The sequence below is a fragment of the Lampetra fluviatilis genome, chromosome 1 (assembly GCF_964198595.1).
Source record: "Lampetra fluviatilis chromosome 1, kcLamFluv1.1, whole genome shotgun sequence".
NCBI classification, from domain to species: domain Eukaryota; kingdom Metazoa; phylum Chordata; class Hyperoartia; order Petromyzontiformes; family Petromyzontidae; genus Lampetra; species Lampetra fluviatilis.
The window spans coordinates 32,229,273-32,254,792 of NC_136275.1; the positions used below are offsets into that span (position 1 = coordinate 32,229,273).

At 48.7% G+C, this 25,520-nt stretch overlaps 1 protein-coding gene across 2 annotated transcripts in view; it reads left to right on the top strand.

Moving 5' to 3' along the window:
• The first annotated feature begins 7,132 nt into the window (after nucleotides 1-7,132).
• LOC144934781 (voltage-dependent T-type calcium channel subunit alpha-1H-like) overlaps nucleotides 7,133-25,520 on the top strand; it is a 296,378-nt gene continuing 277,990 nt past the window's right edge. For both annotated transcript variants that reach the window (XM_078860925.1, XM_078860935.1), the window contains exon 1: nucleotides 7,133-7,651. In XM_078860925.1, the coding sequence (XP_078717051.1) occupies nucleotides 7,152-7,651 (500 nt within the window). In that variant the 5' untranslated portion in view covers nucleotides 7,133-7,151. The remainder of the gene's footprint in view (nucleotides 7,652-25,520) is intronic.

Sequence of the window (25,520 nt, forward strand, 5' to 3'; positions counted from 1 at the left end):
ATGTTTTCTCCTACAACATCAGAGTGCAGCGCCACATTAAATACGCACTACAATGACAATAGTTTAAAGCGATTTGAAGCATTTTTTTTTTCGGGGAGGTGGGGGGCAGAGCTTTGTGACGTCATATTAGATGGGGGAAGGTCTGACTTTTTGTGTCGCCGTGTGACGAAGGAGGGTGGGGGTCAATGGTCTAAAATCGCGTGACGTCATTTATGGACGACCCCTTGGTCTCAAGAAACCAGAGAGAAGCCCGGGGGGGGTGACCACTCGGCACTGCCGACATCACCTGGCCGCATGGCAGACGCACGCCGACATCACGTGGCATGCGCCTGTGGCCACCCAAGCAGGTGCTGGACACCAGGCTCAAGCCGGCTTAGCTCTCGAGGTCCGGACAATGGGTGCTCTGTCGAGTTGCCTATTCGTTTTTTATTCCAATCGTATCTGGCAATAGAGGAATGTGCACGTTCACTCAGCGACTGTAGGTGACGCATTGGATGGGCAGGCCCATGACTAAGGCGTGCATCGTGTGGACAGGCTGGGCTGTGTGTGTTACCCCCCCCTCCCCTCGTATGCATGAGTGTTTCCCCGGGTTTTACCGTTTTCCTCGCGCACAAAGCCCAAAACGCTACATTTTTAATGGAATTGGCCAAACGTACCAACGGAGGACGTGCGTAATGAACATCTTGAGACTTTGCGAGTTCTCCTTTTTACACGGCCACTGTGTATTTGTCGCAAGACGCCATAGGGGTTGCTGCGGCATTTTAATGGGTGCTCGCAAAAATCTCTTGGGTACAATATATAACAAAGACAAAGACCCCCCGTATAGCCTTAACAGACTGTAGGGGCAAGTGCTGTTAGCAAGCACCAATGAAGGCCGGAACGGTACACGAGGGGGTGGGTGGCCAGCACCACGCCCGACCGCCTTTGTCTCCCCAGTGGCGATGTTTACACACCGCACCAGGTACTCATTTGAGGCTGAGTCGACCTAGGGGAGGCCCAGGACCGGTTCAGATAATCGTCGCTGGTGTTAGCCGTGAAGGGGAATCGAACCCGGGTCGCCAGGTTAATAGCGCAGCGCGCTAACCGCTACACTACCGCTCCCCACAATATATATACACACACACACGCTTGTCTGAATGAACCAGTGTGCGCGCGCGTGTCACACGCGACTTCACGTGCAGTCGTGGTAGGTGCTGGCTGAATGCGCGTGTGCCACAACTCGCGTGCATATTCAGGTCTCCGCACCTTTTGTGCGGGATCGAGCTCGATAGGTACCCGCTCGCATCACAGGCACATACGTCAATACATACACACGTACATACCTGCACACCTGTATTTGCTACACTGCCCTTAATAGGCGCTCGCTAACAATACCGCATTCCTGCGTGCATGCGGTGATAGCATTGATGAGTCTAAAGAGAGCCGATTGAGATGCATTTCTATGTTTCATATCGGTCTCCGAGTAATGTTTAAAAGACAGACTGATTTTAATGACAGTGCCATGCTGGTCGGCATCTCACGCGTGTGCTGAATTTGTGTTTGTGTTTTAAACGCCCCCCCTCCCCCCCCGCTCAATGCCAGGTCGATGACGATTCCGAATATAATAATAAAGGGTGCTTAAACAAATTTATACCACTTATATGGGACTATCGTTTTTTTAATGGAAAAATAACGGAGTATAATCTGTGTAACATAATAACAACTGTAATGTTAACAGCATCAAAAAGTCAGAGTCTCTCACTCGTTCGCCATCATTGCCAACGCGTGCCTGGAATCTTCTCCAGGTGGTCTCCAGAGCCCGGAGGCGGCACGTTTCTTGTGGTGTCGTTGCAAATTCTCAGAAGTGTTCACATTGTTAGTTGAAGCACCCTGTAGTGACAACACAACGGCATTGGAGCACTCAACCAGGGAAATCACTTGGAGAAACGAGGCGACCCGGGTGAGGAGGGGGAGGAGGGTGAGGGAGGGAGCCATACACAATTATGTTATATACTCTAATATGAAATGTATGAAATAGTATATATCATATTAAACTAATGTCACAAAGCGATGTCTTGTTCAAAGTACCATTTTACGGTTGTGCTCGTAGCCCTGAGCCACAGTGGTGGAAATTGCACATTTCCATGGCGAGGCGAGTTTACCCATAGAACAACCTACCCGCAAGGTGGTATTAATTTTATCGACCCCAGAAGGATGATTAGAGGCAGTGACAATTTGAACTCGGAAGGCTTGCGAATGCAAGCCGAGTTTTCTGAATCGCAGAGCCACCTGGCTCAGCACGACGAAGAACGAGACGCTCTCAATTGGTCTCTTTCAGGATCAAACCAAAATATCAAGGAGGGACATTTTTTTCGAATTCAGAAACAAACTCAATCGTTCGGGAGCCGCAATGCAATGTTAATACGAGACCGACCCCTGGTCTATTGCATGCAACGGGTGTCTGAACACATCGGGTGAGTCTCCGGGCAACTGGAGCTGGCGTCGAACTCTGGGGTCGAGCTCGATGCAGACATGAATGCGTCAAAAACGGATATTACGCAACGCGTACTTTGCACGATCCACCTCGATTTGCTTTTGATTTCGAAACATTTAAAGCTCTCGCGGACTCTCTTCATTCGGAGCTAGCGAGCAGTATGGCACACACGTTCAGGAGGCGGTGTGCTTAGACTCACAACATTCGATCTTATAACTTGCGCTATTGAGAACAGCGTCACGTACTCGGTTATTGCTGAGTCGACCTAGGGGTGGCACAGGATAAATTCATATATCACTCGCCACCAATGTTATCCTTGCCATGAATCGCTCCACCCTTCACAGACACCAAGCTGCCTCGTGTAGCTTTTAACAGAGTGTTGGGGCAAGTGCCGTTAGCGAGCACGTAATGAAGGCCGGCACAGCACGCGAGGGGGTGGGCTGCCATCACCACGCCTAGCCGCCTTTGTCTCCCCGGTGCTGATGTTGAGACACCGCAACATCGACTGCTCATTTAAGGCTGAGTCACACGCGCGCTTGTACAAACACTCTTGGACATACACAGAGCCACACTTAAAAAAAAAACATTCTCGATTGCATTGTTTTGCGTGGACCTAAAATTACGAGCGCAATGCAATTACCGTGGTCCACTGCAGTGTACAGACACATTGGGGACGTTTATCAGCATTGGGGGGCGGGGGGCTATTGGCGGGTTAGCACTCGGCACAAAATGCGATTCTTCGAACTGAAATATTGTGGTTAAATGTCCACGGCACAAAGCAACCTACTCGGCCCGCTTGCACCGGAGTTTGTCATGCGTTGCGTCAAATGTTGACGTGCGGCAGTTTGACGCCACTGCAAGACTCTCTCAGTCGGTTTAACTCTTTGGCTTTCGCGACCAATACCATCCATGATACAGATTTCGTGGGTCAGATCGCGTAAATTATGAGTGGGTCGTTAAACCCGCCACCACCGGCCCCAGCCACAGAGTAAGGTTTGTCACATAAACAGAACGTGGCCAATTCGTCACTAGTACAGCACACCGGTGTGTTGGAGAGCCAAGCCACAAGATTTACAATCTGAGTACGACGTTTCGCCAGTAATTACAGCTAGCTTCATCAGGCGACAGCCAGATTTGCGGAGAAGTCCACCTGTTTCGCTCCTTAAATAGAAGGGTAATTGTGATGCTATTTCAGTCGGTTGAGACGAGAATTGCATTTTATTTCAGTGTCCTATCGGATGAATCCAACAATGGGACTGTGCTAATCTATTTTTGGGCCCTAACTGCTGGTGGGAATTGCACATCACGATGGCGGGGCGTCATTCTTCATATTGGAAGACTCGTGTTGAGTTTACACGAAGTTGTACAGAACGTATCGACCATAGAGTCTCAAGACATGTGATGTCCTGCATCATGATTTTTTTTTTAATCTCGCTGGATGATTGTTTTATTTCCAAGAGAAAAATCCACGGGTAACACTCTTATAGCGGCAGACATACACCGCGGTACTGTTATTCGCAAATCCTTTGCTACTCTTTGTTTTTTTCGGTAAAGTCACGTAGGTAAAAAATAAATAAATGAAAAACGTGAAAAAATCCATTGCTCTCCTGCCATCTCCTGGTAGCCTAGCAGCTCAAGCCTACGGCACCTGTTATTCATTGGCAGTCTCTTGTCCGATTAATCAACAAGGCTCGGCCATCCGTGTTCTCCTAGAACTGCCGAGATCGGGGCGCGCACCCAAGCTGAGTCGACAGCTGACTTGGATTTGAACTCGTAAACATGCTCAACTTAGTGAGTCGAACGCTCTAACCACCGCGCCAATATACACCTAAATGTTGTGGTTTGGCTCTCCAACATACCGGTGTGCTGTTCTAGTGACGAATTGGCATGTTCTGTTTACGTAACAAACATTACTAGTTGTCTGTGTCGGGTAATGGCGGGTTTTAACGACACATTTATATATTTACGCGATCTAACATCCCAAAAAACCTATATTACGGATACACCTAACACGTAGCAAAGGCACGTGACCCAGTGCTGTGGTATTCTAATGGAGTTCTCGTGTAGCTAAAATATAAAGCATCTACAACTATGGATGTGGCGGTGACCGTTGAGTCGCGAACGTTGTCCACAGTTTCTTGCTTACAACTCGAGAAGCCCAGCACCTTGCACGTGTCGTTTTTGAATCTCCCAAAAAAATGACGGTCCCCGGATGTCGATTGTTGTTGTTTTTTTGGGGCTCTCGGGGAAGGGTGAGCTCAAAGTTCTGCATTTGCTTGACGTCCAGTGTTGAACACTCACCGCACGGACGCGCAATGCTCGCCATCCGTGAGCCCAGGCAGTCATTCCCCCCTACCCGTGAAATGTGGCGACAAGACAGGATATACATTCTGGGGGAAATGCGATGAGCTATGAAGCTCTTTTCCACAGATGTTCAGAATTTTACCGGTCAAGCCGCTAGACATCGCTCTCCGTTGTTACTTACTCGGTATGGTAACAGCTACAGGCGTGTCCTTGCATGACCACACTGGCTGGCCATGATGTATTCGCCGCGCTGTTAATTTTGTGTGAGCGATAAACAATCGAACCCTGCGTGTGAAAGTTACTGCTTCCGGCCATCCTTGACTCCGCAGCGCCGATGTTTACAGAGCGCCCTAGGCGCGCCTTTGAGGCTGAGTCGACCCAGGGGAGGGGCAGGCAGGGTCGGGTCGGATATCACTCCGCCGTTGATGTCAGCCGTGACCGGGATTCGAACTCGGAGCGTCCGCATCTTGGGGCAGTGCGCTAAGCAATGTGCCACCGCTCCCCACGCCCACACACACGCGTTCACGCACACACATGCATGAACAAAGCAAACCCCAGCCCCCCTTACCACGGGCTATCAGGCTGAATGTGTTAACATGCGCACGGAGATATCTATCGTTTATTTAAACAAGAGATAGCGTGCCTCCTTTGAAAGAGAAACCTGGGAAAATCCTTCAAATCCATCGGCGTATGTCACGGGATCATGAAAGGGGTTCCACGTGCAGTCTTCCACGCGGCATAGACGCACCTAGCGGGCCCACGTCGCCTTGATGTCGCCTCGTGTTGTTCTCCGCGTGACTCCAATTGGTCACTAAATTGTGAGCTCGGGGGAGGGAGCAGTCCGGGTTCAGACAGCGATGACTTTGTAACAACCATGCGCCAGCAACTGTGCAAGCAAGACCCGCGCGCGCGTGCGGCCGTGGAGACGCGCACGTGCTGCGCGACGTCTTCACTTGTCGACTGTCAAGGGGCGCGTGGCCTCGTGCGAGACGGGGATCGTCGCTTCGTGCCATCGTGGGAGAGGGTGACGGCTTGATGAGCTCCTCATCCAGCAGTGGAGACGATGGTGGCTCCTGATTTAGCACGGTTGGCTACGTGCGGCGGCGAAGGAAGTTCTACATGCTGTATGATCCTCAATATATTACAGTACGCACAGAAGCTCAGTGTATGTGCACACGCACATTGAGATGCTGCACACACGTAAGATAGATTAGCACAAAATACAGGTCCCCCGTATAGGCCACGTAGAATAAGGGGGCCGTTCGCGAGCAGCTACGCAGACCTCAACGACGCACGGGGGCGGTGGTCTCGCCCACCACTAGGGCCCACCGCCTTTGTCTCCCTGGTGTTAATATTGTGAATACTTACCCACTGCACCTGGGTATGTTCTTCCTGGCCGAGTCGACTTTGGCGAGGAAAGGGACCGGCTCAGATATTTGCCACCGGTGTGTGCCGTGGAGTGGAACTCGGGCTAGCGGTCTCGCCGCGGTTGTTGCGTCATACAGGCGTGGCCCCAGTAAGTTTGAGGGGGGCCCGGGGCTGATGGCTTTTTGGGGGGGGGGGGGGCAAAACTCCTCCTTGATCTATTCATTTCCGTCCCTTGACTTTCATCACCACCACCACCACCCATCTCCGATGTCAAACGCTCAATTGGATCGTTCGTCTTTGGGTTTTTTTCAGTTCTCGATTTTAAATGCGATGGAACATTTTTTTTTAAGAAAAGATAAATCCACGTTACAACGATAAAACTACAGCATGTAAATTTCCGGCACAGAACTAGTTGTAAATGCACACAGCGATGCTATAGATATATATATTTTTTATGTCAAAATGATCTATAGGATTTCCCACAGTCCGACAGTATTGCGTTTCAACCATTATAAAATAAAATAAATTGGGGGGGGGCTAAAAATCCGAGGCCCCTGACTGCTGCCCCTAAAGCCCCCTTCATTAATCCGGCACTGCATCCATAAATATTAAGATCCCCCGTATAGCCTCAACATACCTTTGGGGAAAGTGCTGTTAACGAACACCTATGAAGGCCGCCACGACGCATAAGGGAGTGGGGGGCCTGCGCCACGCCCGGCCACCTTTCTATCCCCAAAGTTTACACACCGCACCAGGTACTCATTTTAGGCTGAGTCGACCTAGGGGGAGGCCCAGCACCGGTTCAGGTAATCGTCACCGGCGTTGGCCGTGACTGTTCGAACTTGTGTCGCCGGGTTCGGAGCACAGCGTGCTAACCACTCCCCCACCTCTCCCGTGCATCCACACACACACACGTGTGACACACGTCTACACAGGTGTGCACGTGTGTGTCGGTGACATCTGTCTCCTCCGTTGCCACCCAGGTGTCATCACGGCGTTCCTTGCCATGGCGGAGCGATTACCCGAAGCTGGCGCACCCAGGGACCATGGCAGCCGCCTGTGCAGCCGTGGAACCCGCCCCACCACCGCCACCACCACCGCCACTGCCACAACCAGCTCTACCGCCACCACCAGCACCGCCGGCAAGACGAGCAGCAGCGTGAACGCCGCCAGCAGCAGCGGCGGCGGCGGCGTGGGCAGCAGCAGCAGCGTGATCTACATGCCGCGTTGTGTCCACCACTCGGAGGTGACCTCGGACGCCGGCGAAAGTTTGCCCGCCGCTGGGCCGCTGCCCGGGCCAGGAGCGTTGCCCGGGGCGGAGAGACGGCACGACCGGGCGGCCGGTGGTGGCGGTGGTGGTGGTGGCGGTGGTGGAACGGGAGATGTTGGGGAAGAAGGAACGGAAGACCCGGAGCTACCTTACCCCGCGCTCGCGCCCGTCGCCTTCTTCGTCATGAAGCAGAGCACGATGCCCAGGAGCTGGTGTCTCAGGATGGTTTGTAATCCGTATCCTTTTTGTTTGCTGCGAAAAGTCGATGCTTTGAGTTGAAAGGGTTGGGGGGCCGCGGGGGGGGGGGGGGGTTGGCGGTGGCGCGCAGAAAAGGTCGTTGCCCGGAACGTCGTTGTGGTGTTTGTCTTTGTGTGTTTTGTTCGATTGTAAGGTTCTATTGTTGAATGTTGTGACAGCTTTGTTTCACGTGAAGGACATTTTAATAGCGACTGCGTGGCAGTGGGAGGGGGGGATGCTTTAATGCAAGATTATGATACAGCACGATGACACCTCGTGTGGTCTCAAAGGCGCTCGCTTGCAGTCAGTCCGCTGACTTGGAACACGAAGAGGTGGAGCTACCATGATGATTGAAGTGGGTGAAACCCGCAGCGCAAATGAAGGGTTTTGCTGTTGTTGTTGTTGTAGGCAGTATGTAAAGTAGGTCCCTAATGGAGGTAGGCGAAACAAGTCAGGGGTTGAAGTTTGCGACCCAGTGATGGGGACTCGGGTGGGTGGGGGGGGGTGCATCACGGACAGATGCAGCCACGTTGACGATAATCGTCGTGGTGCTGTGCGCGTGTGATGCCTCCAGGCGTGACACTCACGAATCTCACGGGCGTGAGACGCAGTGCCCTTTAACGGACGCTGCGGTGTCTTCAGCTGGTCTCACGCTGCTCTTAATCTCACCAGGGCCAGCTTCGTCACGGTCGTTAGCCTGAGTGGTGTACATAATTTATAGGCACGCATGTACATGCATGCACGTGGTTGATGCATTAGATGCGTGGTATGAACAATACATGTTATTTGGTACGGAGCACGTATGCACACACATGCATGTGCATACACCCAAAGACAAAGATGCCTCGTATAGCCTTAACATACTTTTGGGGCAAGTGTTGTTAGTGAGACCCTAATGAAGCCAGCATGGACACACGAGGGGGGGGGGGGGGTGGGTTTCCAGCACCATGCCCGGCCGCCTTTGTCTCCCAAGTGGTGATGTTTACACAGGCCGAGTCTACCTAGGGGAGGACCAGGCCAGGATCGGTTCAAATATTCACCACCCATTTCGGTTCGGAGTAGGAATGTAACTCTGGTGGTGGCCAGGTTGGTGGCGCGGTGCGCTAACCACTGCACCACAGCTCCCCACACATGTATAACCACACATGTTAGAACACACGCATGTACGTACAGCATGGGACGTGTTCTACCACATAATGCGTACGGACATGTAGGTCATTTGTGCATCGTCTCAACATGTTACATGAACACATGTATTTTTGTACCTAATGTATGTTACAAACAGTGCAATGTAATTAACTATTTAACAATATGCTGTAATGCATGCATATGTATTCATTGGTTCATGCATCAAACGGATAGAAGGGCTGGAAAGCTTTGAAGGAATGAAGCTTTGAAGGAATAATATTTGATTTGGTGTGTGAGTGCAGTTGTGTGTGGTGTGAGAGAGCGGTGGTGCAGTGGTTAGCCCACCGCGCTACAAACTTGGTGATAGCAGTTCAATTCTCACTCGCGACAGACACCAGTGGCGATTCTCTGAACCGGTCCTGGGACTCCCCTGCGTGAACTCGGCTTGAAATGAGTACCTGGTGCAATGTTTGAATATCGCCGCTAGGGAGACAAAGGCAGCCGAGCGTGGTGCTGGCTCACAGCACTCGCCCTGACAGTCTGAGGCTGCATGGGGGATCGTCGTGTTTGAGCGTGTGCATGGAAGCCTGCTCAAGCAGACCTTGGCAGTGCATTCTGGGTGTGCGAATCCCTTGCATGCGTGGTGTGCATGCGTGCATGTTATATACATGGCGTGCATGTATATACATGCACGCCGCTGTATTGGTGTGCAGCTGTGTCTGCATCTGCGTGCGTGAGAGTGAGAGGGCACCTGACCTGTTAATGGGTCGCCGCTCATTGTGCGTGGCATCTGAGATGGCCCTCCCGATTTTCGCCGTGTCAAGTGTCCGGTGGTTCCGTCAACACCGGAGGCATCCATGGTGTGACGACGCCCGGGTTTTGGCGAGGGTGGGCCTGCTGTGTCCTGCTGTCATTTTCATTGTCGAAAAACACATCGGTTATTCCGTTCTCCGACAGACGAACACGCGGCCAATGCATTCTCCTAATACTGCTGTTCGCGCACAAGTATACCACAGGCAATGCTACTTTGGCTTTGCTTGCTATCAACATACTGCTTGGAGACTGATGCAGCGCAAAGCCAATTGGCGGAATTATATAAGCAACAAAAACAATGCGCCAATCCATGACATGGAGGGATTTTAATCCAGTTTTTAAACGTAATCAAAGGAAAACTAATTATGGATATTAATATATACTTGTTCCTGCTTTCCAACGTGCATTTGTCATTGGAATTACTCTCCAGCAGTGAAATCGTGCTCGTGGCAGGCGCACAGGGAGCAGTTCATCCGTAGGCGATGATGGGGAAAATGACGATCTGATAGTGACTCTGCCAGCTTTGTGTCTCCAGCTTTTGAGCAACCCCTTTGATCAATTCGTCCATTATTCTACAGGATGCGTGCCCAATAGCAACACAATGTCATACTAAAGTTGTGATAAAATTGGATAATGCCCCCATCCATTATGGACAGACAGCGCTCACGAAAAAACGCTTTCAAGCTTAGGAAGGAATGTGTTTAAAACTGACATTGACGTACCAGCTACAGGACACTGCTACCATTACAGTACTGTTAATGAATTATGCACAGCCCCGTGTCACTGCACTGCTGGATAAAGGCATCACGGTGGATGTTCGACCATACTTCACCTTGCTGGTTCGTGTGGGGAGGTGGGGATGGGGAAGGTTGCTTTAGATATCACCGACCACTAATTTTAGCCGTGACTCGAAATCAAACTCGGGTCACTGTGTTCGTAGTGGTGTGAGCTAACCACTCTATCACCCCACCACCCACCGCTATTACATTCCTGTACTTCTCAGTGCCCTCTGCGATGTGTGCTTCCGAGACTAGCATGGATCGGGTCCCCATCATGCATGACATGTTGTGATGTCGCCAGGGGTAATGGGCTCGAACCTTGTGGTTGAAGGTGTGAGGTCTCTAGCGGGGCTGTGACATTACCAGCGGGCACTGTGGTGGAGTGTGTGGAAAGAACAAAGATGAATAATAATAATAGTATACAACCCTGTGTAAATGTCCATACTGCGTTGGTTGTGGCGGTTGTTTACAGGTTCAAATTCTGGTGGGTAGTTTATTCGGCCCATCATCCCTCCGTGGTCACGACAACGTCAGTGCCTAATTGGTTGTCCTATGTAACGCCTCGTCCCTGCCATAGGAACGTCGAATTCCCACCACTGGCTCAGGGATGTAAACGGGAGATGAGCACCAATGCTTCAACGCTCATTTGAGCGGGAAATCACTTTTGCATTTTTTCTTTCTCGGCGACATAAGATGTCACACGCGCCAGTTGTTTAGAATGCTCAATAAGTGTGCCCATGAGTGACCACCGAGTGAGGTTGGCGCACAGAGTTTGGCCCCGTGGCCAGCACCCACGATGCCTGCCCATTTACGGTGTCTACGACCAACACATTCATCCAACCAATCGTTTTACGGGTGTTGAAGTGCGTCGAGACGATAGACCAACCGGCCTGTTTGCTAATGCGATGATTCAAGACAAACAAACTGGCCTCTTATGGCGGGGGGGGGGGGGGGTGACAGGGGGATCTCAGGGAAATAAACGGTACTAAAAGCCGAGTTATGCTCCCTTTTTATCAGAAAGATGACCTTTTAAAATAACACTATCATTTTTTTTAATGAGCATATAAGAAAGTCATAAACGTGACGCGCATTTCATAATAATCGCAGATACAATGGTGACAGGTCACTACATTTTTTATTTTTTGAGGTTGTTAGGGTTACAGCCGTCATTATTTTAACATTTTACTAAATGCTTTCAGAAAGAGGGGTCCGAGGTCACAACTCCACAAATGCTTTGTAAAGTATAATTACGAGGAACCTCGCTGACTTGTTGAAAATTAAGATAAACAATTACATGTAGTTTGCGCAATTAGACGAGTGACATTTAAAGAGGTTTCCCACCACAAGGGCTGTTAGCGAGCACATATTAATGCCTGGCACAGTATGTGCCAGGCACCAATGAAACAAAACATCATATGATTCTTACCCGCTTCTTTGCTAATGCCCCATTAAAATAAATTCTATATCTTTAAAAAAGCTTTTGAAGTACTCTCCCATTAAAATACAAATTTAATGTTTTATTTTATTATTTGCACAATCGTCGTGCTCTATCTGTTTAAGGTTTCTGTAACTTAATTTGAAATTGTTCTGTGACCAGTCGAAATATAATCTCACCGAGCCGGCTTGTGCGCCAAGGGAATTTACTATTTAACATTGTTTGATGTTTGCGCAACATTATCGATTTCTCCACGTGACGCAGTGCTTTTTTGCACTGATTTCTATTTGTTGAAATTCAGTGCTTTTTGTTAGTTCTCCTCTTGTCATTTTGTGTGACCCAGCTCGCTCTTGCAGATGCGAGTCGCACGCATCTCTTGTTCTCACCTCGTGAAACAAAACAAGCTTGAAATCTTAAAATTGCGTGGCGGAGCCAGTATGAGTGCTGTTAGTGAGCACCTATTAAGGCCAGCATTGCTCAAGCGGGTGATTGGGTGGCCCAGCCCCCACCTCTGGCCACATTTTAATATCCCCAGTGCTGATGCTTATACGACCACACCAGCCACTCATTTTCGGCTGAGCAAACCTAGGGGATGCCCAGGTCGGCGTCATATAAACGTGTCACGGTATTTGTACGTGCATCGATGTGTTTGCATGTGTGCGAGAGTCTGGAGACGTTTGCGAAGGCGTGCGAGCAGCGAGGAGCTATGGTTTGCCCCCTCCGCTGTGAACCCAGCCACCTGAGTGCAATTACCCATCTGTGGCTGGAGTCGGGGAAAAGCGATCTCTGAACTGATGCTGTTCCTGTGACCCCCAATAGGTCAACGCGGCCTTCAGGTGAGCGTGGTTCAGTTTGGCCACACCACTGCCTCGTGCGCTGTTCCGGCATTAACGCACACCAACAGTCTCCAGGCTATGCGGGGGGGATCTTTGTCTTCGTGTCTGCATTCATTAGCAGATAGCAAGATCCGTTGGTAAGAGAGAGAGAGAGGGTGTGTGTGTGGGTGTGCACGTGCGTGCGTGCGTGCATTTGTCCTATTTTCTAATGGCACAAACCTCATCCACAAAGTGCATTCACAACAGAATTTATTATTCTTTTTTTTTCTCTCTGTGCCTACGAAGCGTAAAGTCTTACCCGGCAACACAGAATAAACACGGCTAAATCAAAGTCCTCTACCACAGCAACACCCACTCATTTTGCACCTCAAGTGAGACCATGCCCCAAAGACTCACCGGTAAAATGTGGGGAGCTGCCTTTTTTGTCTCTGCCTCTTAGGCACGTCTTAAATCATGGGGTTAAAAGGAAAAGTATAATAACAATGACACGGCATGTTCTGTACCATTACACGTCTGTACGTGTGTTCCGGAAGCCTTGAGAAGTATCTATTCTTATTATTATTACTTGCGTTTTTTCAAAGATGCTGCTTACTTTCAACGATTATAAAACAAATGTTTATAGTTTTGACATCATGATGGGGTGAATTGTCCATTCGGCACTCTAGTAGTGAGCAGTTGTGAACCCTCCTTGTGTTAGAGAATAGGCGCTGGATTACGATGTCACAAAACTATCGCTGAAGATTCTTCAACAGGCTTTACATTACCCCTGATTAGCACGGTTGCCTACGTACGGTGCCAAATAATTTTTGTTGGCAAAGAGTATCGGCGGTTCTGCAATCGCATGGAGATATTGTAATCGAGCTGGGAAATAGAAAATTCGGTGGCACGGAGCATGCAACGTGGAGGCTTTTGCGCAGAAGTTGATGACCAGGCGGCTTCTACTTCTTATCTGCTGATGCAGGGGGGAAAAACTACAATTTCACATCCAGGTGGTCAAGCCAGATAACCACATCAGGAGTAGCAGTGTGTATCGCCGTGATGTCTGCTTCGTGTTTGTGGATCGGGCATTGCGTCGTTATACGTTGTATGGTCTGGAGAGTTTCCATTCGTGCATCATGTATCGGCATTCTGCCATGGTTTGTGCAGATGCAGTTTAGGCTGGTCCATGAGCTTAGTGGAAGATCAAAACCAGGGATCTTCTGCGTTGGGTATTTCACAAGGTTTAGAAGTGTTTGTGAGTTCTATTGCACTCCACTCAGCTTCTTAAGCTTCATCGAGGTTTAAGGTCAAGCGCATGGGTCCGAAAGGGCTTGCGCGACTTCAAGCGATGACGTGGGGCGTTATTGAGGCCCTCATAAAGGCGAGCTGTGGGAACCTGGATTCGAACAGCTGTGCCGACTCGGCGTGCGTGGTGAGGTGCGGTGGTCTCACTACAAGTAGCGGCCATGCGTTGAACTAGAGGGAACTCTGCCAAGCACGGAGAATATCAGTGATCAATCACACCAACCTGTGACCGACAACACTAACCCCGTGAACTCAACAACGGCAACCACAATTTGCCACAACGTGCGTGCCAGGCTAGGCGCACTTTCAGGTCACGTGAAGTGTCAAGCCGCGCTGGTTTGGAGGCCATGGGGACAGACCCAGATGTTATAAGTTAACTGCCTGGGATGACTGACAGATAGAATATCTGTGTCCCTAAATGTGCCAACAGTTGGCACTACTTTCATCAGCCCTGCAACCATCTGTGACTTGCAAACCAACATAAGCACCATGCCCTACCACCTTTGTCTCCCCGGTGCTGATATTTACACACTGCACCAGGGACTTGTTTAAGGCTAAGTCGACCTAGGGGGGGAAATAATGGTTCAGGTATAGTCACGGATGTTGCCATGTTCGTAGCACAGTGCGCTCACTGCACTACGGCTCTCCATACAAAAAAAGACAAAGATTCCCCCCAGTATAGCCTTAACAGGCTGTTGGGCAAGTGCTGTTAGTGACCACTTAATGAAGGCCAGCACAGCACAGGAGGGGTGGGTGACCAGCACCACACCTGGCCACCTTTGGCTCCCTCCTTGTGGCGATGTTTGCACATCGCACCAGGTACTCATTTGAGGCTTTGTTGACCTAGGGGAGGCCCAGGACTGGTTCAAATAATCGTCACTCTTGTTTGCTGTGAGCGGGAATCAAACTCGGGTCCCGGGTTTGTTGCATAGCACGCTAAGCACTGCGCCACGGCTCCCCAATATACACGCCTGCTCGCACAGCAGCGCACAGACACATTCACAGGACAAAAAGATCGGACTCTTTAGCCAGAGGGGACTGCAAGTGCTGTCAGCATTCGCTGATTAATTTAGTAGCCAAGTCAAAATAAAAATGTGTCTCTGTTCAAATGGGTATGGGAAGGTTTTCGTTTCCCATTAACGGCCATGCACCAGTGTTTGACATTTCCACATTCCTATGGCAGGAGCCAGCCTGAGTTTGAGCCTCGATCCGTGGGCTTGGAACGATGTCATTGATTAAAGTCGATTGTTACTCCGACGAGGGAGCACACAGACGTAGAGCACGTTCTGTCTGGACTTCTTAAAGCGATATAGCTCCTTTTTCAGAAGCGACCCAGCCACAAATGATAGCTCAACGAAGTGGCTTATCATGTGGAAATGTATAGCAGGCAAATGATAGAAACGCATGATGTTGATTCCTAGTGTGGAGGGAAAAACCGGAGGACCCGGAGAAAAATCCACGCAACAACGGGGAGCGAGAACGTGCACACTCGAAATATACAGGTGTCAGGGTCGGAATTGAACCCACAACCTCCTGTATACCAGGCAAGGTCGTTAAGATCTCGCCACCGTGGGGGGATGTCAAACAGCAACCACTGGATGTGACATATAAACAGTTGTTATGAGTAAGGGAAGATATCGTCAAAACGATGCTTCTCCAACCGTAGCGATTCAACCTCAGGCCGTTTGGACAACCAATCTGGAGGCCTTTGAACTTATGCCTGTCCACACACCCGCCTGATTGCTATTTCTTATTTGTATTGTTCGAATCCATGATTTGTGCTGCATGTGCTGATGTGAACGTTTGGACTAATGGAGAAAGCGAACCCGTAAACATGGGACGAAAATACGTGAGTAACCATACAAAAAAAGATGGTTAAACATGTGACCAACGCATTAATGGATTGCTGAATTGAAACCTGAGCCTGAATTGTGAATATCCATTCCTCACGAGAAGTGGTTGGCTGAATCATCACATCACCATCGATCGGGGATTTAATTTCACAACCTTCCGACTCGTTTTGAGTCGCGCATTCTGCAACCCGGCTCTGCTAATATCATGCGCGCAAAAAAAAGCAGGCGTTGTCATTCAGCAGTAGATAGAGCATACCTGGCGGTGGCGACCAATGGGGCGGGTGATGCAGGCAACTTTAGAATAAAGACAGCGGGTTCCCCCTTCTACTCAGCGAGTGAATTGTGGGTCACCGAGCGAAAAATATTGGCGGAGCGCATCTCGTAATTGTACATACGCTACCAACCGAGAAGGCCCCCCCCCCCCCCCCCCGGTTCGCTTTGCGAGGAAGCAGCAGCAGCGGCAGTGTCCGTTCCAAAGCTTGGCTAAGCACAAAGAGCAATCAAATGCTGAAACGGCACGAAACGGTGGCTATGCATTCGGCATGAATAACGACCCAAGGCCGCTTGGAAAAAAAAAAAATTCGCTGCTGCCATAATTGTTTTTGTTTTACCGGACGTCTCCCGCGTTCGCACGGCAGCGTTCACCCTTTTTTGTGATGCGTGCGGGTCTCGGCCATCGATCGGCCGTCGCTGCTTTCCGCATCGCGACACGTCCTGCCCAAGCCCACTTGCGTTCCTTAGCAGTCAAAACGATGTGTGCTTTTTGTAACCTGTGCACCTTTCTCTAATCCATCATATCCACGTGTTCCTCCATTGACCATTCTATCCCATCCCTCCACTCCCCCCCCCCCCGTGTAATTCCATGCTTTTGTGTGCACCGATGGGTGTTTTTTGTTCCATTTTCTTCGTCAGATGTCCACGTGTCCCACCCATAAGTCGTAGCTGGTTGCACACACTGTTTAAACGTGTCTTCCTTTTTAGATAGATGATTTGGTGGTGGTGCTGCTGCTGCTGCATTGGCAGTGGTGGACAAAGCACGATGAGCCCAAACAAAAAAACTCACCACATGTCAGTAACACTGTGGCCCTAAAAAAAAATACGTACATAATTCATACATAATGTATGTAAAATGTATATATGTCAGGTGACATTTCGGGCAATGGCTCATCTTCATAACACATGTATCGCCTACATTGGTTCCTTTTTAGGCCACACTGTTCTTGGCGGATGCGATTTTTTTTCTTATTTTGACGTAATTGGTACCTCCATGTTCTTTCAGATTTTTTTTTTATCTCCGTTTCCCAAAGGCACTCCAAACTGCACTTATCTTGCATTCGTTGGATCATTTTATCACAATCAAGATCCGAATATTTATTCATACTGGAGGAATCCGATGATCCTGGTCCACCTCCGTGAACTCCCCGACGTGTGAATAAATCATACTGCTGTATTCCTCTTGTGTCCCTCCAACCGACATCTCTAATAATTATTCGTCAGTCTCGTTGTTGCGCGTGACTTTTGTTTTGCTCATGGTTACCTTGAGCCCAACTCTTGGAGCCTTCTTTTACTGCTGTAGGTTCTTCTAACAGGAGCTTAATGTCGTGCAAAAAAAAGCGTGGAGAGATCGGCGGCGTCGGAGCTAGATTGAGCGATAGAAAGAGGGACACGTTACGAGGGTTAGGGAATGGATCGGAGAACGTAATCGGGTTGTATTGTTGAGTCCGTTCTGCGTGAAGGACTCCAGACAGATGGAGAGAGGCAGCGGAGCGGAACTTGACTGTTAAGAACATCACCGGATGTTTGGCAGGACACGAAGCTCGGAAAGACGATGGCCGATGGTGGAGAGTTGATGGTGGAGAGTTGATGGTGGAGAGATGATGGTGGAGAGTTGATGGTGGAGAGTTGATGGTGGAGAGTTGATGACCGATGGTGAAGAGTTGATGGTGGAGAGTTGATGGTGGAGAGTTGATGGTGGAGAGTTGATGGTGGAGAGTTGATGACCGATGGTGAAGAGTTGATGGTGGAGAGTTGATGGTGGAGAGTTGATGGTGGAGAGTTGATGGTGGAGAGTTGATGACCGATGGTGAAGAGTTGATGGTGGAGAGTTGATGGTGGAGAGTTGATGGTGGAGAGTTGATGGTGGAGAGTTGATGACCGATAGTGAAGAGTTGATGGTGGAGAGTTGATGGTGGAGAGTTGATGACCGATGGTGGAGAGTTGATGGTGGAGAGTTGATGGTTGAGAGTTGATGACTGATGGTGAAGAGTTGATGGTGGAGAGTTGATGGTGGAGAGTTGATGGTGGAGAGTTGATGGTGGAGAGTTGATGACCGATGGTGAAGAGTTGATGGTGGAGAGTTGATGGTGGAGAGTTGATGGTGGAGAGTTGATGACCGATAGTGAAGAGTTGATGGTGGAGAGTTGATGGTGGAGAGTTGATGACCGATGGTGGAGAGTTGATGGTGGAGAGTTGATGGTTGAGAGTTGATGACTGATGGTGAAGAGTTGATGGTGGAGAGTTGATGGTGGAGAGTTGATGGTGGAGAGTTGATGGTGGAGAGTTGATGATCGATGGTGAAGAGTTGATGGTGGAGAGTTGATGGTGGAGAGTTGATGGTGGAGAGTTGATGGTGGAGAGTTGATGACCGATAGTGAAGAGTTGATGGTGGAGAGTTGATGGTGGAGAGTTGATGACCGATGGTGGAGAGTTGATGGTGGAGAGTTGATGGTTGAGAGTTGATGGTTGAGAGTTGATGACCGATCGTGGAGAGTTGATGGTGGAGAGTTGATGGTGGAGAGTTGATGGTGGAGAGTTGATGGTGGAGGCTAACAACAGCGAGGCAGGCAGAGGAGGGACATACGCCTGAGGGGACGTCGATCACGCACGCACATGGAGCCAGGCCATCAGCTGGTGTGCGGTCAGAGAGCATGTTTTTAGGCCAGCATCGACAACGGAGTGATTGTTTTTCTATTTCTTTCCATAGTTTCATATTTTGTTACAAGAGAAATGTCCCAAACACGCACGGGCCTACGTGGCCTATTCTGTTTTGCTTCTTTGGCCCACCGTAGACAAGGTTAATTGAGTCCTGTCGAGTGCTGCAGCATTGGCGCGGTGGGTGAGCTGTATACGCTTGGCCAGACAAGGTAGAGCAGTCATTACTGACATAACCAACCGCGAAAATAACATTTCTGTTATGGCCTCAACTACAACGGGCGGCAACGTGCAATGCAGCGGCAGTCAACGGCGTGATTTATAATTCCACCCCCCCCCCCATCATCCCGTCTGAATCGCTGCAGATTTCGTATCTGTGTTTCTCGCTGTAGTGCCATTTTTTTTTATCCGTTCGTCAGCAACATTTTTGTTGTTGTTGGCCCAGCACGGTATGGATGTCTTCAATACAAATTGGGTTATCTGGGGGTAGAACCGCAGGCCGGTTTCTGCTGTTAATGGCCTGCTTAAATCCTGCCCCTCGCATCTGTTTTCCTTTCCCTACCCGCCCAACCCCCCCCTCCGCCCAATGATTTTGTTTAACTGAATACACATTTCATCATCAGCATCATCATCAAACATGATCAATTAACCGCTGGATGGCGATCAGTTCACCACTGGTTGCTGGTTGAAACCCTGCCCCATGGACCACTGGGTGTAGATCTGTGACCATAACTTCACTATGCTGGTCGGTGCGGCTTGGCGAAGATTGTCACGGGAACACGGTCTGAGTCGAGAGCATACGCATCAGGCGACATTGATGAATATTCGCGGCGTGCATGCAGTACAATCTGATGGTCGCCGTTCGTCCTGCAGCACGACCAGGCGACCGTTGTTTATTTTAAGAAACTTGCGCAGGAGCCATACATCCAGGTTGGATACGCACGGTGTTAAAGAATTTCAACATTCACACGCGCGCGCACACACACACACGTAACTTTGCACATCTTCCGCCACGGATGTTGCGAGGGAGCAGAGACGTCCGTATTAATGAATTCCATCTGCCACGAGAAGCCCCGCAGACACAATTCGAGGAAGAAAAAAAACACAGTCAAGGCAGTGGTGGCATGATTAAAATAAATTCACTCATTTTGGCTCTCACGCACGGCAGTCGTCGATGATTCATTCGCTCACTTCTCTGTTCCTGCAGCATCGACCTCGGGTTCACGAACCGAGTGGCACTGTGACCTCTCTTCAATCAAGCCAGCAGCTCGTTAATGCCTGTTGCAAACGAGCCTCATTATCTTTAATTAGCAGCAGGCATAAGCCAAGGGCCTGCGGAGGCATAAGGGTGACTATCGGGAGGGGGCTGTAGGGGATGGAGCGAGGCAGGAGAAGTGAGGCTTTGAGCTGGAGTTGGTGGCATTTGGGAGGAAATATATAAAGTGCTGTGTCGATATAAGTTTTCTGACCTAGGTGGTGCATAGCGATGTCCAACGTCATTAGCTCTGAGTTCAAATTTTAAAATCGGTGTCACCCGCTCAAACGAGCTACAGGATAGCACTCTCGTTAATGGGAATGCTGCCAGGGGTGGACATTCCACGTTTCCATGGCGGGAGACAGAATATGGGTAGGACAACTGCTATTGTATGTCAAAGAGTGGTGCTCCCTTTTTCAGCCGTGGGGGGGGGGGGGAGTATAAGAATATTATGACTCGGATTTGAAGACATTTAATTAATTTATTTGCCATACTGGAAAAACAACAGTTGCTCAACGGCGATTACCAATTGGCAAACATATTTGAAAGGCCACCTATCTTTATTTGTCATCTGACATCAAAGGAAGGTTAGGATCAAGGTAAAGGGGTTTTCAAATACATAGAAATAAAATAACTGTCCTTATTTATTCAGGAAAGACACACCGAGTCACAGAACCCTTCTTTAGGATGGTCCTGCTGCTGCATTGGGTTTTTTTTAAAGATGTTTTCAGCCAATTAATGATGAGTGTTTATGGATGTATGTTGAGGATTTTTTTGCACCGTACGTAGCCAACCACGCTAATCGAAGGTGTAAGAACAACAAACTAAACACAACAAGCAGTTCTAAAGAAATGCATTTTCAATCGAGATGATTTAAAAGTGCATAGCTCCAGTGGCTTCCTAACATTGAAAGTAAGAGCATTCCAGACGGCCGCAGGAGCGCATCTGAAATTGTGCGACGCAGTGACCGTCTTTAATAACCCCCATCTCCACGGTGCTGTATTCCAGGCCCTGCACGATCGCCTCCCGTGGGCTCGCTGTTGGCACGAACGGCTCTAGCCATCGCATATGACCACATCACCCAGAATGTGCCTGATGATCTCATGAGGTCCCAGAAGCCTGGATGTGCAGCTCTCACGCACAGCAGGTTGTTAAAGGCTTTGGGGCTGCATGGTGGGGGCGCGGGGGTGGGGGCAGTGCAGAAACAAGTATTGTTGTCTTGTACTTCTATGCTCCCCGCAATCCCCAACCCGCACTGACCAGCGTGGTGTGGGGAAGCCCTCATCCCGCAGTGGATTGACCGAGGTCTGTACATGTGCACCTAGTTATCGCTTGCTTTCTTCGGCCACCTGACCTCTAAAACCTGCCGTTAAAATCATCAAAAGATCACCACCACCACCATTTGGACATCAGTCTTGATTACCAACCTCTCGGGTCTCCGTAGCCTGCCCTCCTCCATGCTGCACGCATGCCCCACCCATCACAACCTCCGCCAGTCCTGCGAAGCTTTCCCACCGTGTTATGAACTTGCAAAGTTGCTTCCGCTATCACGATCTAAATCGAGATGTAATCGTAGGCAAAGCCAACGCTTTCTGCCCTCGGTTGCTGCTGCGCCTTAGACGTGCGGCGTTCCAGATCTGCCCTCACAGTATCCCACCAAATCTAGTCTCTAGTGTGTTGTCCTTCATCTGCACCTCCGATTGGCATGGCTGGCTACGTACAGGGCAAAATGTAGTTTTACATACATACACACACGAGGTTCCCCCCTTGGCTGTCAGACTCGTGGAGACCATTCCAATGTCTGTTCAGGCAGTCGACCTTCTATTCTGCAAACATGCCCAACCTTGCACTATCCTGCCATGAAATATCCTCGCAACCGCTTTTGCATGCATTTGGTGTCTTGTTAAAGTCCAGCTCTTTGACCCATACGGCAACACGGGCATTACTCCTTCCTCGCCATCGCTTCTAAAGTGGTTTATGTTGTCCATGACGAAACGCACCCTGTGAATGCAATATCTATGTTGACATCTGTCTCTCACAGTCCCCTATGTGTTATGGCCATTACTAACGGAGTGAATTGGCAAACTTTCAAGCGCTACGCTTGGATTCTCCAATTTCATCTCCGCTAAATAACCAAACAAAGAGATTAACAAATAAACATTGTTAGGAACAATAGATTCACCTTTATTAATACGTGATTTTCATTCCACGTATGTGCAAATATGGAATGCAAAGAATTCCCATAACTAATTTATCCACCTGTTAATGCATATGCATCAGTCATGTGCCGACTGTTTCTAAGCTTGCCCCCAAAAGTTTGAAGTAACATTATTTATTTAAAGGAGAAAGATTTGTTTATTCTTGGGGGGGGGGGGTGGGGGGCGAGTGGTGGGTGCAGCAGTTAACACGCTGTTGCGAACTTGGTGGTCTGAGTTTAGTTACCAGTGATGGCTAACATGACACACCCTCACTAACCATCATGGTAAGGTATGTAGGGTCACTAATTCAGCAGTGGCTTCGTGAAAGTCTATTTGTATTCACGGTTAATCTGCCTGGGTGGTACGGTGTTGAGGGGCGATCTCACAATCAGAATTAATGAGTTCAACTCCCAGTTAAAGTTGACTCAGCCTGTAAACTCTCAAAACGTCAACAAAATACATTTTATTTAATAAATCAACAGCGGTTGTCCTATGGATAGACTGGTTCCTGACATAGGCATGTGGAATTTGCAACATTAATTCTATACCAGCAATGGAAATACGCATCGCCTAATGCTCATTCAGGCACGATACACTGTGTAGCTTTTGTTTGTGGCTTAAACTGAATGTGGGAAAATCTAATTTGGTTAAAGTCCATTTTTCAAAGGAGGTGGTGGTGATGACAACATTCTCTGGAACTGTCTGATTTTCCCAGTGCGATACATCATGTCAGAGATCAGCCCTGCATGACGATATCACAGCTATTTCTGACATCGCTTCTATCGGCTTCCCTCGCAACAAAAGCAGATGGCAACAACATCAAAGCCGTCACACTCGCCCTGACAGTGGTGCACAAGCACGAATAACAAAAACGCAACACTTCTGTGATTAACGCGGCTCTCAAAGAAAACAATCCGCTGTATAGTAGTGACGCTCTCTCATTTGAAGGAGATGATCTGACCCCGTACGGCAGAGAGATTATCTGCTGTGAAGAAATCCCATTGTCTGAAAAACAATGCCTATTATTCGCCTTTTTGGGGCTTTGTTATTGACGAGCGCGTGATCGGTTTTTGATTACGGTAGCCGTTTGTCTTTGAGGCTATGTTAGTGTTCGTTCACTGTGGCTCGTTGCTCCAATGTATTTATACTTTTGTTTTGCCAGGCTAGGCCACGTTCGATGAAAAATCAAATGTGCGCAATGGGTATTCTTTTTTCATTCGTGAATAAATTAGTTGGGATGGAGAAACAACTCAACGCGATTTGAAATCCATAAATATGCCCTGTTGTTGTTTGAATACGCCCTGGTGTTGTTTGAATGCGACATGTCATTTTACAAAACATAATTGTTTTTCTTCAATAGCCAACACTGGCATCATGCAATGTAAATTGCACACTTTTTTACACTAGGGCACTAATTGGAACTTTAATTGGACGGAATCCACGGCATTAAACATATTGCCGTGTGCTAAATACATTAATTGAATTAAATACAAAGGACTTATGCAATTGTTATCATCCTCGTGAGTACGAACATTTTTTTGGAATGACAATGTCTTTTTTCTGCTGTCAAGTTTGCAAACATCCCTTTTGTTATAATAAATGGGATTAGCTAGAACAAAAAAATAGTACATTGGAAACTCTGTAAATGGTGACCATACTGAGACAATCAACTTTGCTTTTAGAATAATGGGTGAGCAGAAACTTCGATTAAATCCAGGATCCGAACAATGCTTGCCGAGTCTTCCATGGTTACACTGTGAATTACAATTTTACTGACACAAAGACAAAGATCCTCCATATAGCCTTAACAGACTGTTGGGGCAAGTGCTGTTAGTGAGCACCTATGAAGGCCGGCACGGCACACGAGGGGGTGGGTGGCCAGCACCACGCCCGGCCGCCTTTGTCTCCCCAATGGCGATGTTTACACACCGCACCAGGTACTCCTTTGATGCTGAGTCAACCTAGGGGAGGCTCAGGGCCATTTCAGATAATCATCAACAGTGTTGACCATGAGCGGGAATCAAACTCGGGTCCCCGGGTTCGTAGCGCAGCGTGCTAACCGCTACACCACCACTCCCCCCCCCCACACACACAGGTCTTGCAGATATTTCACAAAAAAATTCTTACCCGGTTTGATCCAGTAATTGGGCCTGAACCGCAGCTCCAGGTCTCCTAGACCATATAATGTCCCAATCCACCTAATGGCATTCAACAACAATTAAAAGACCGTTAAAATGAAAGCTATGATACAAACAGATGGGTTACATTTTGAGAATGGAGTTCTCAAAATTTACCCAAACATCAAACAACATATGGGTGCAGTCGCAAAGCTAATCAGACATATATTTGTAATGTAAATTTTGAAAAGGCTAACAGTGAACATAATCTGTACGTTTTGATTTGTGTAACTTTAATGGTGCAGTTGGTATGGGTATCTAATTTACATCAAAACAGAGATAATACAATTTACCTTCCTGTCACGTCTTTTATTTGGCATTTATAAAGAGATTAGTTTTTAAGATCTCATTTAGTCAGGAAATTGTATATGACTGGGATAATTGCAATTCAAGGTCACACAGATAAGGCCAATATGGGCCTCTCTTTCATATAACAAAAAACCCTAACACGTTCATCGATAACAATGTGGCATCAAAAGGAAACAAATCTTCATAGGCGATGTTTTGGGCACTGGCCCTTCCATCCATTAAGCATGTCCATTAATAAATGCGTCATTCTTATAACCTAGACGTACACGAGTGCACTCTCGTGTAGCTACAGAGCTTGTGATCTTGAAACGATCACCTCCCAAACCAGGATGAACTCGAGCCCCACCACCATCGCAATCTTCATCATCGAATTAGTAAGTCATCAAAATTGTTGTCCTGATAAATGGTCATCATGATCATCATCATAATTATCATAACGATCGTTATCATTTCATTCCCATCATCATTGTCTCCATCATCAACACCGTGATAACCATCATTTCTTCGGTGTTGGTAAACCGAGCACAGCCTGGTGAGGCTCTGTGCCACTTGGTGAAAGGAGGTCAACAATAATGTCCATGTGGATAGACTTGCTCCCTTCGTAGGAAGGTGGAATGTCTACATCTGCTAAAGGCCGCTAATTGAAATGTGCACTGGTGTGTGTTTATTATATACTAAAGCACAGCAAGTTGTTACAGTAGGGGGCACAGGTGGTGCATCAGCCAGTCATCTCGGTCATCTCGGTCAGTCGACCCGTGGTACCTGGGTCTGCCCCGTGACCTCCTGCCAGCGGGCGTTCGACACTTCACGTGGCCTCAAGGTGCACATGGCCTGGCACAAGCGTCGTGGTGACGTCACCGCCACTTAGCG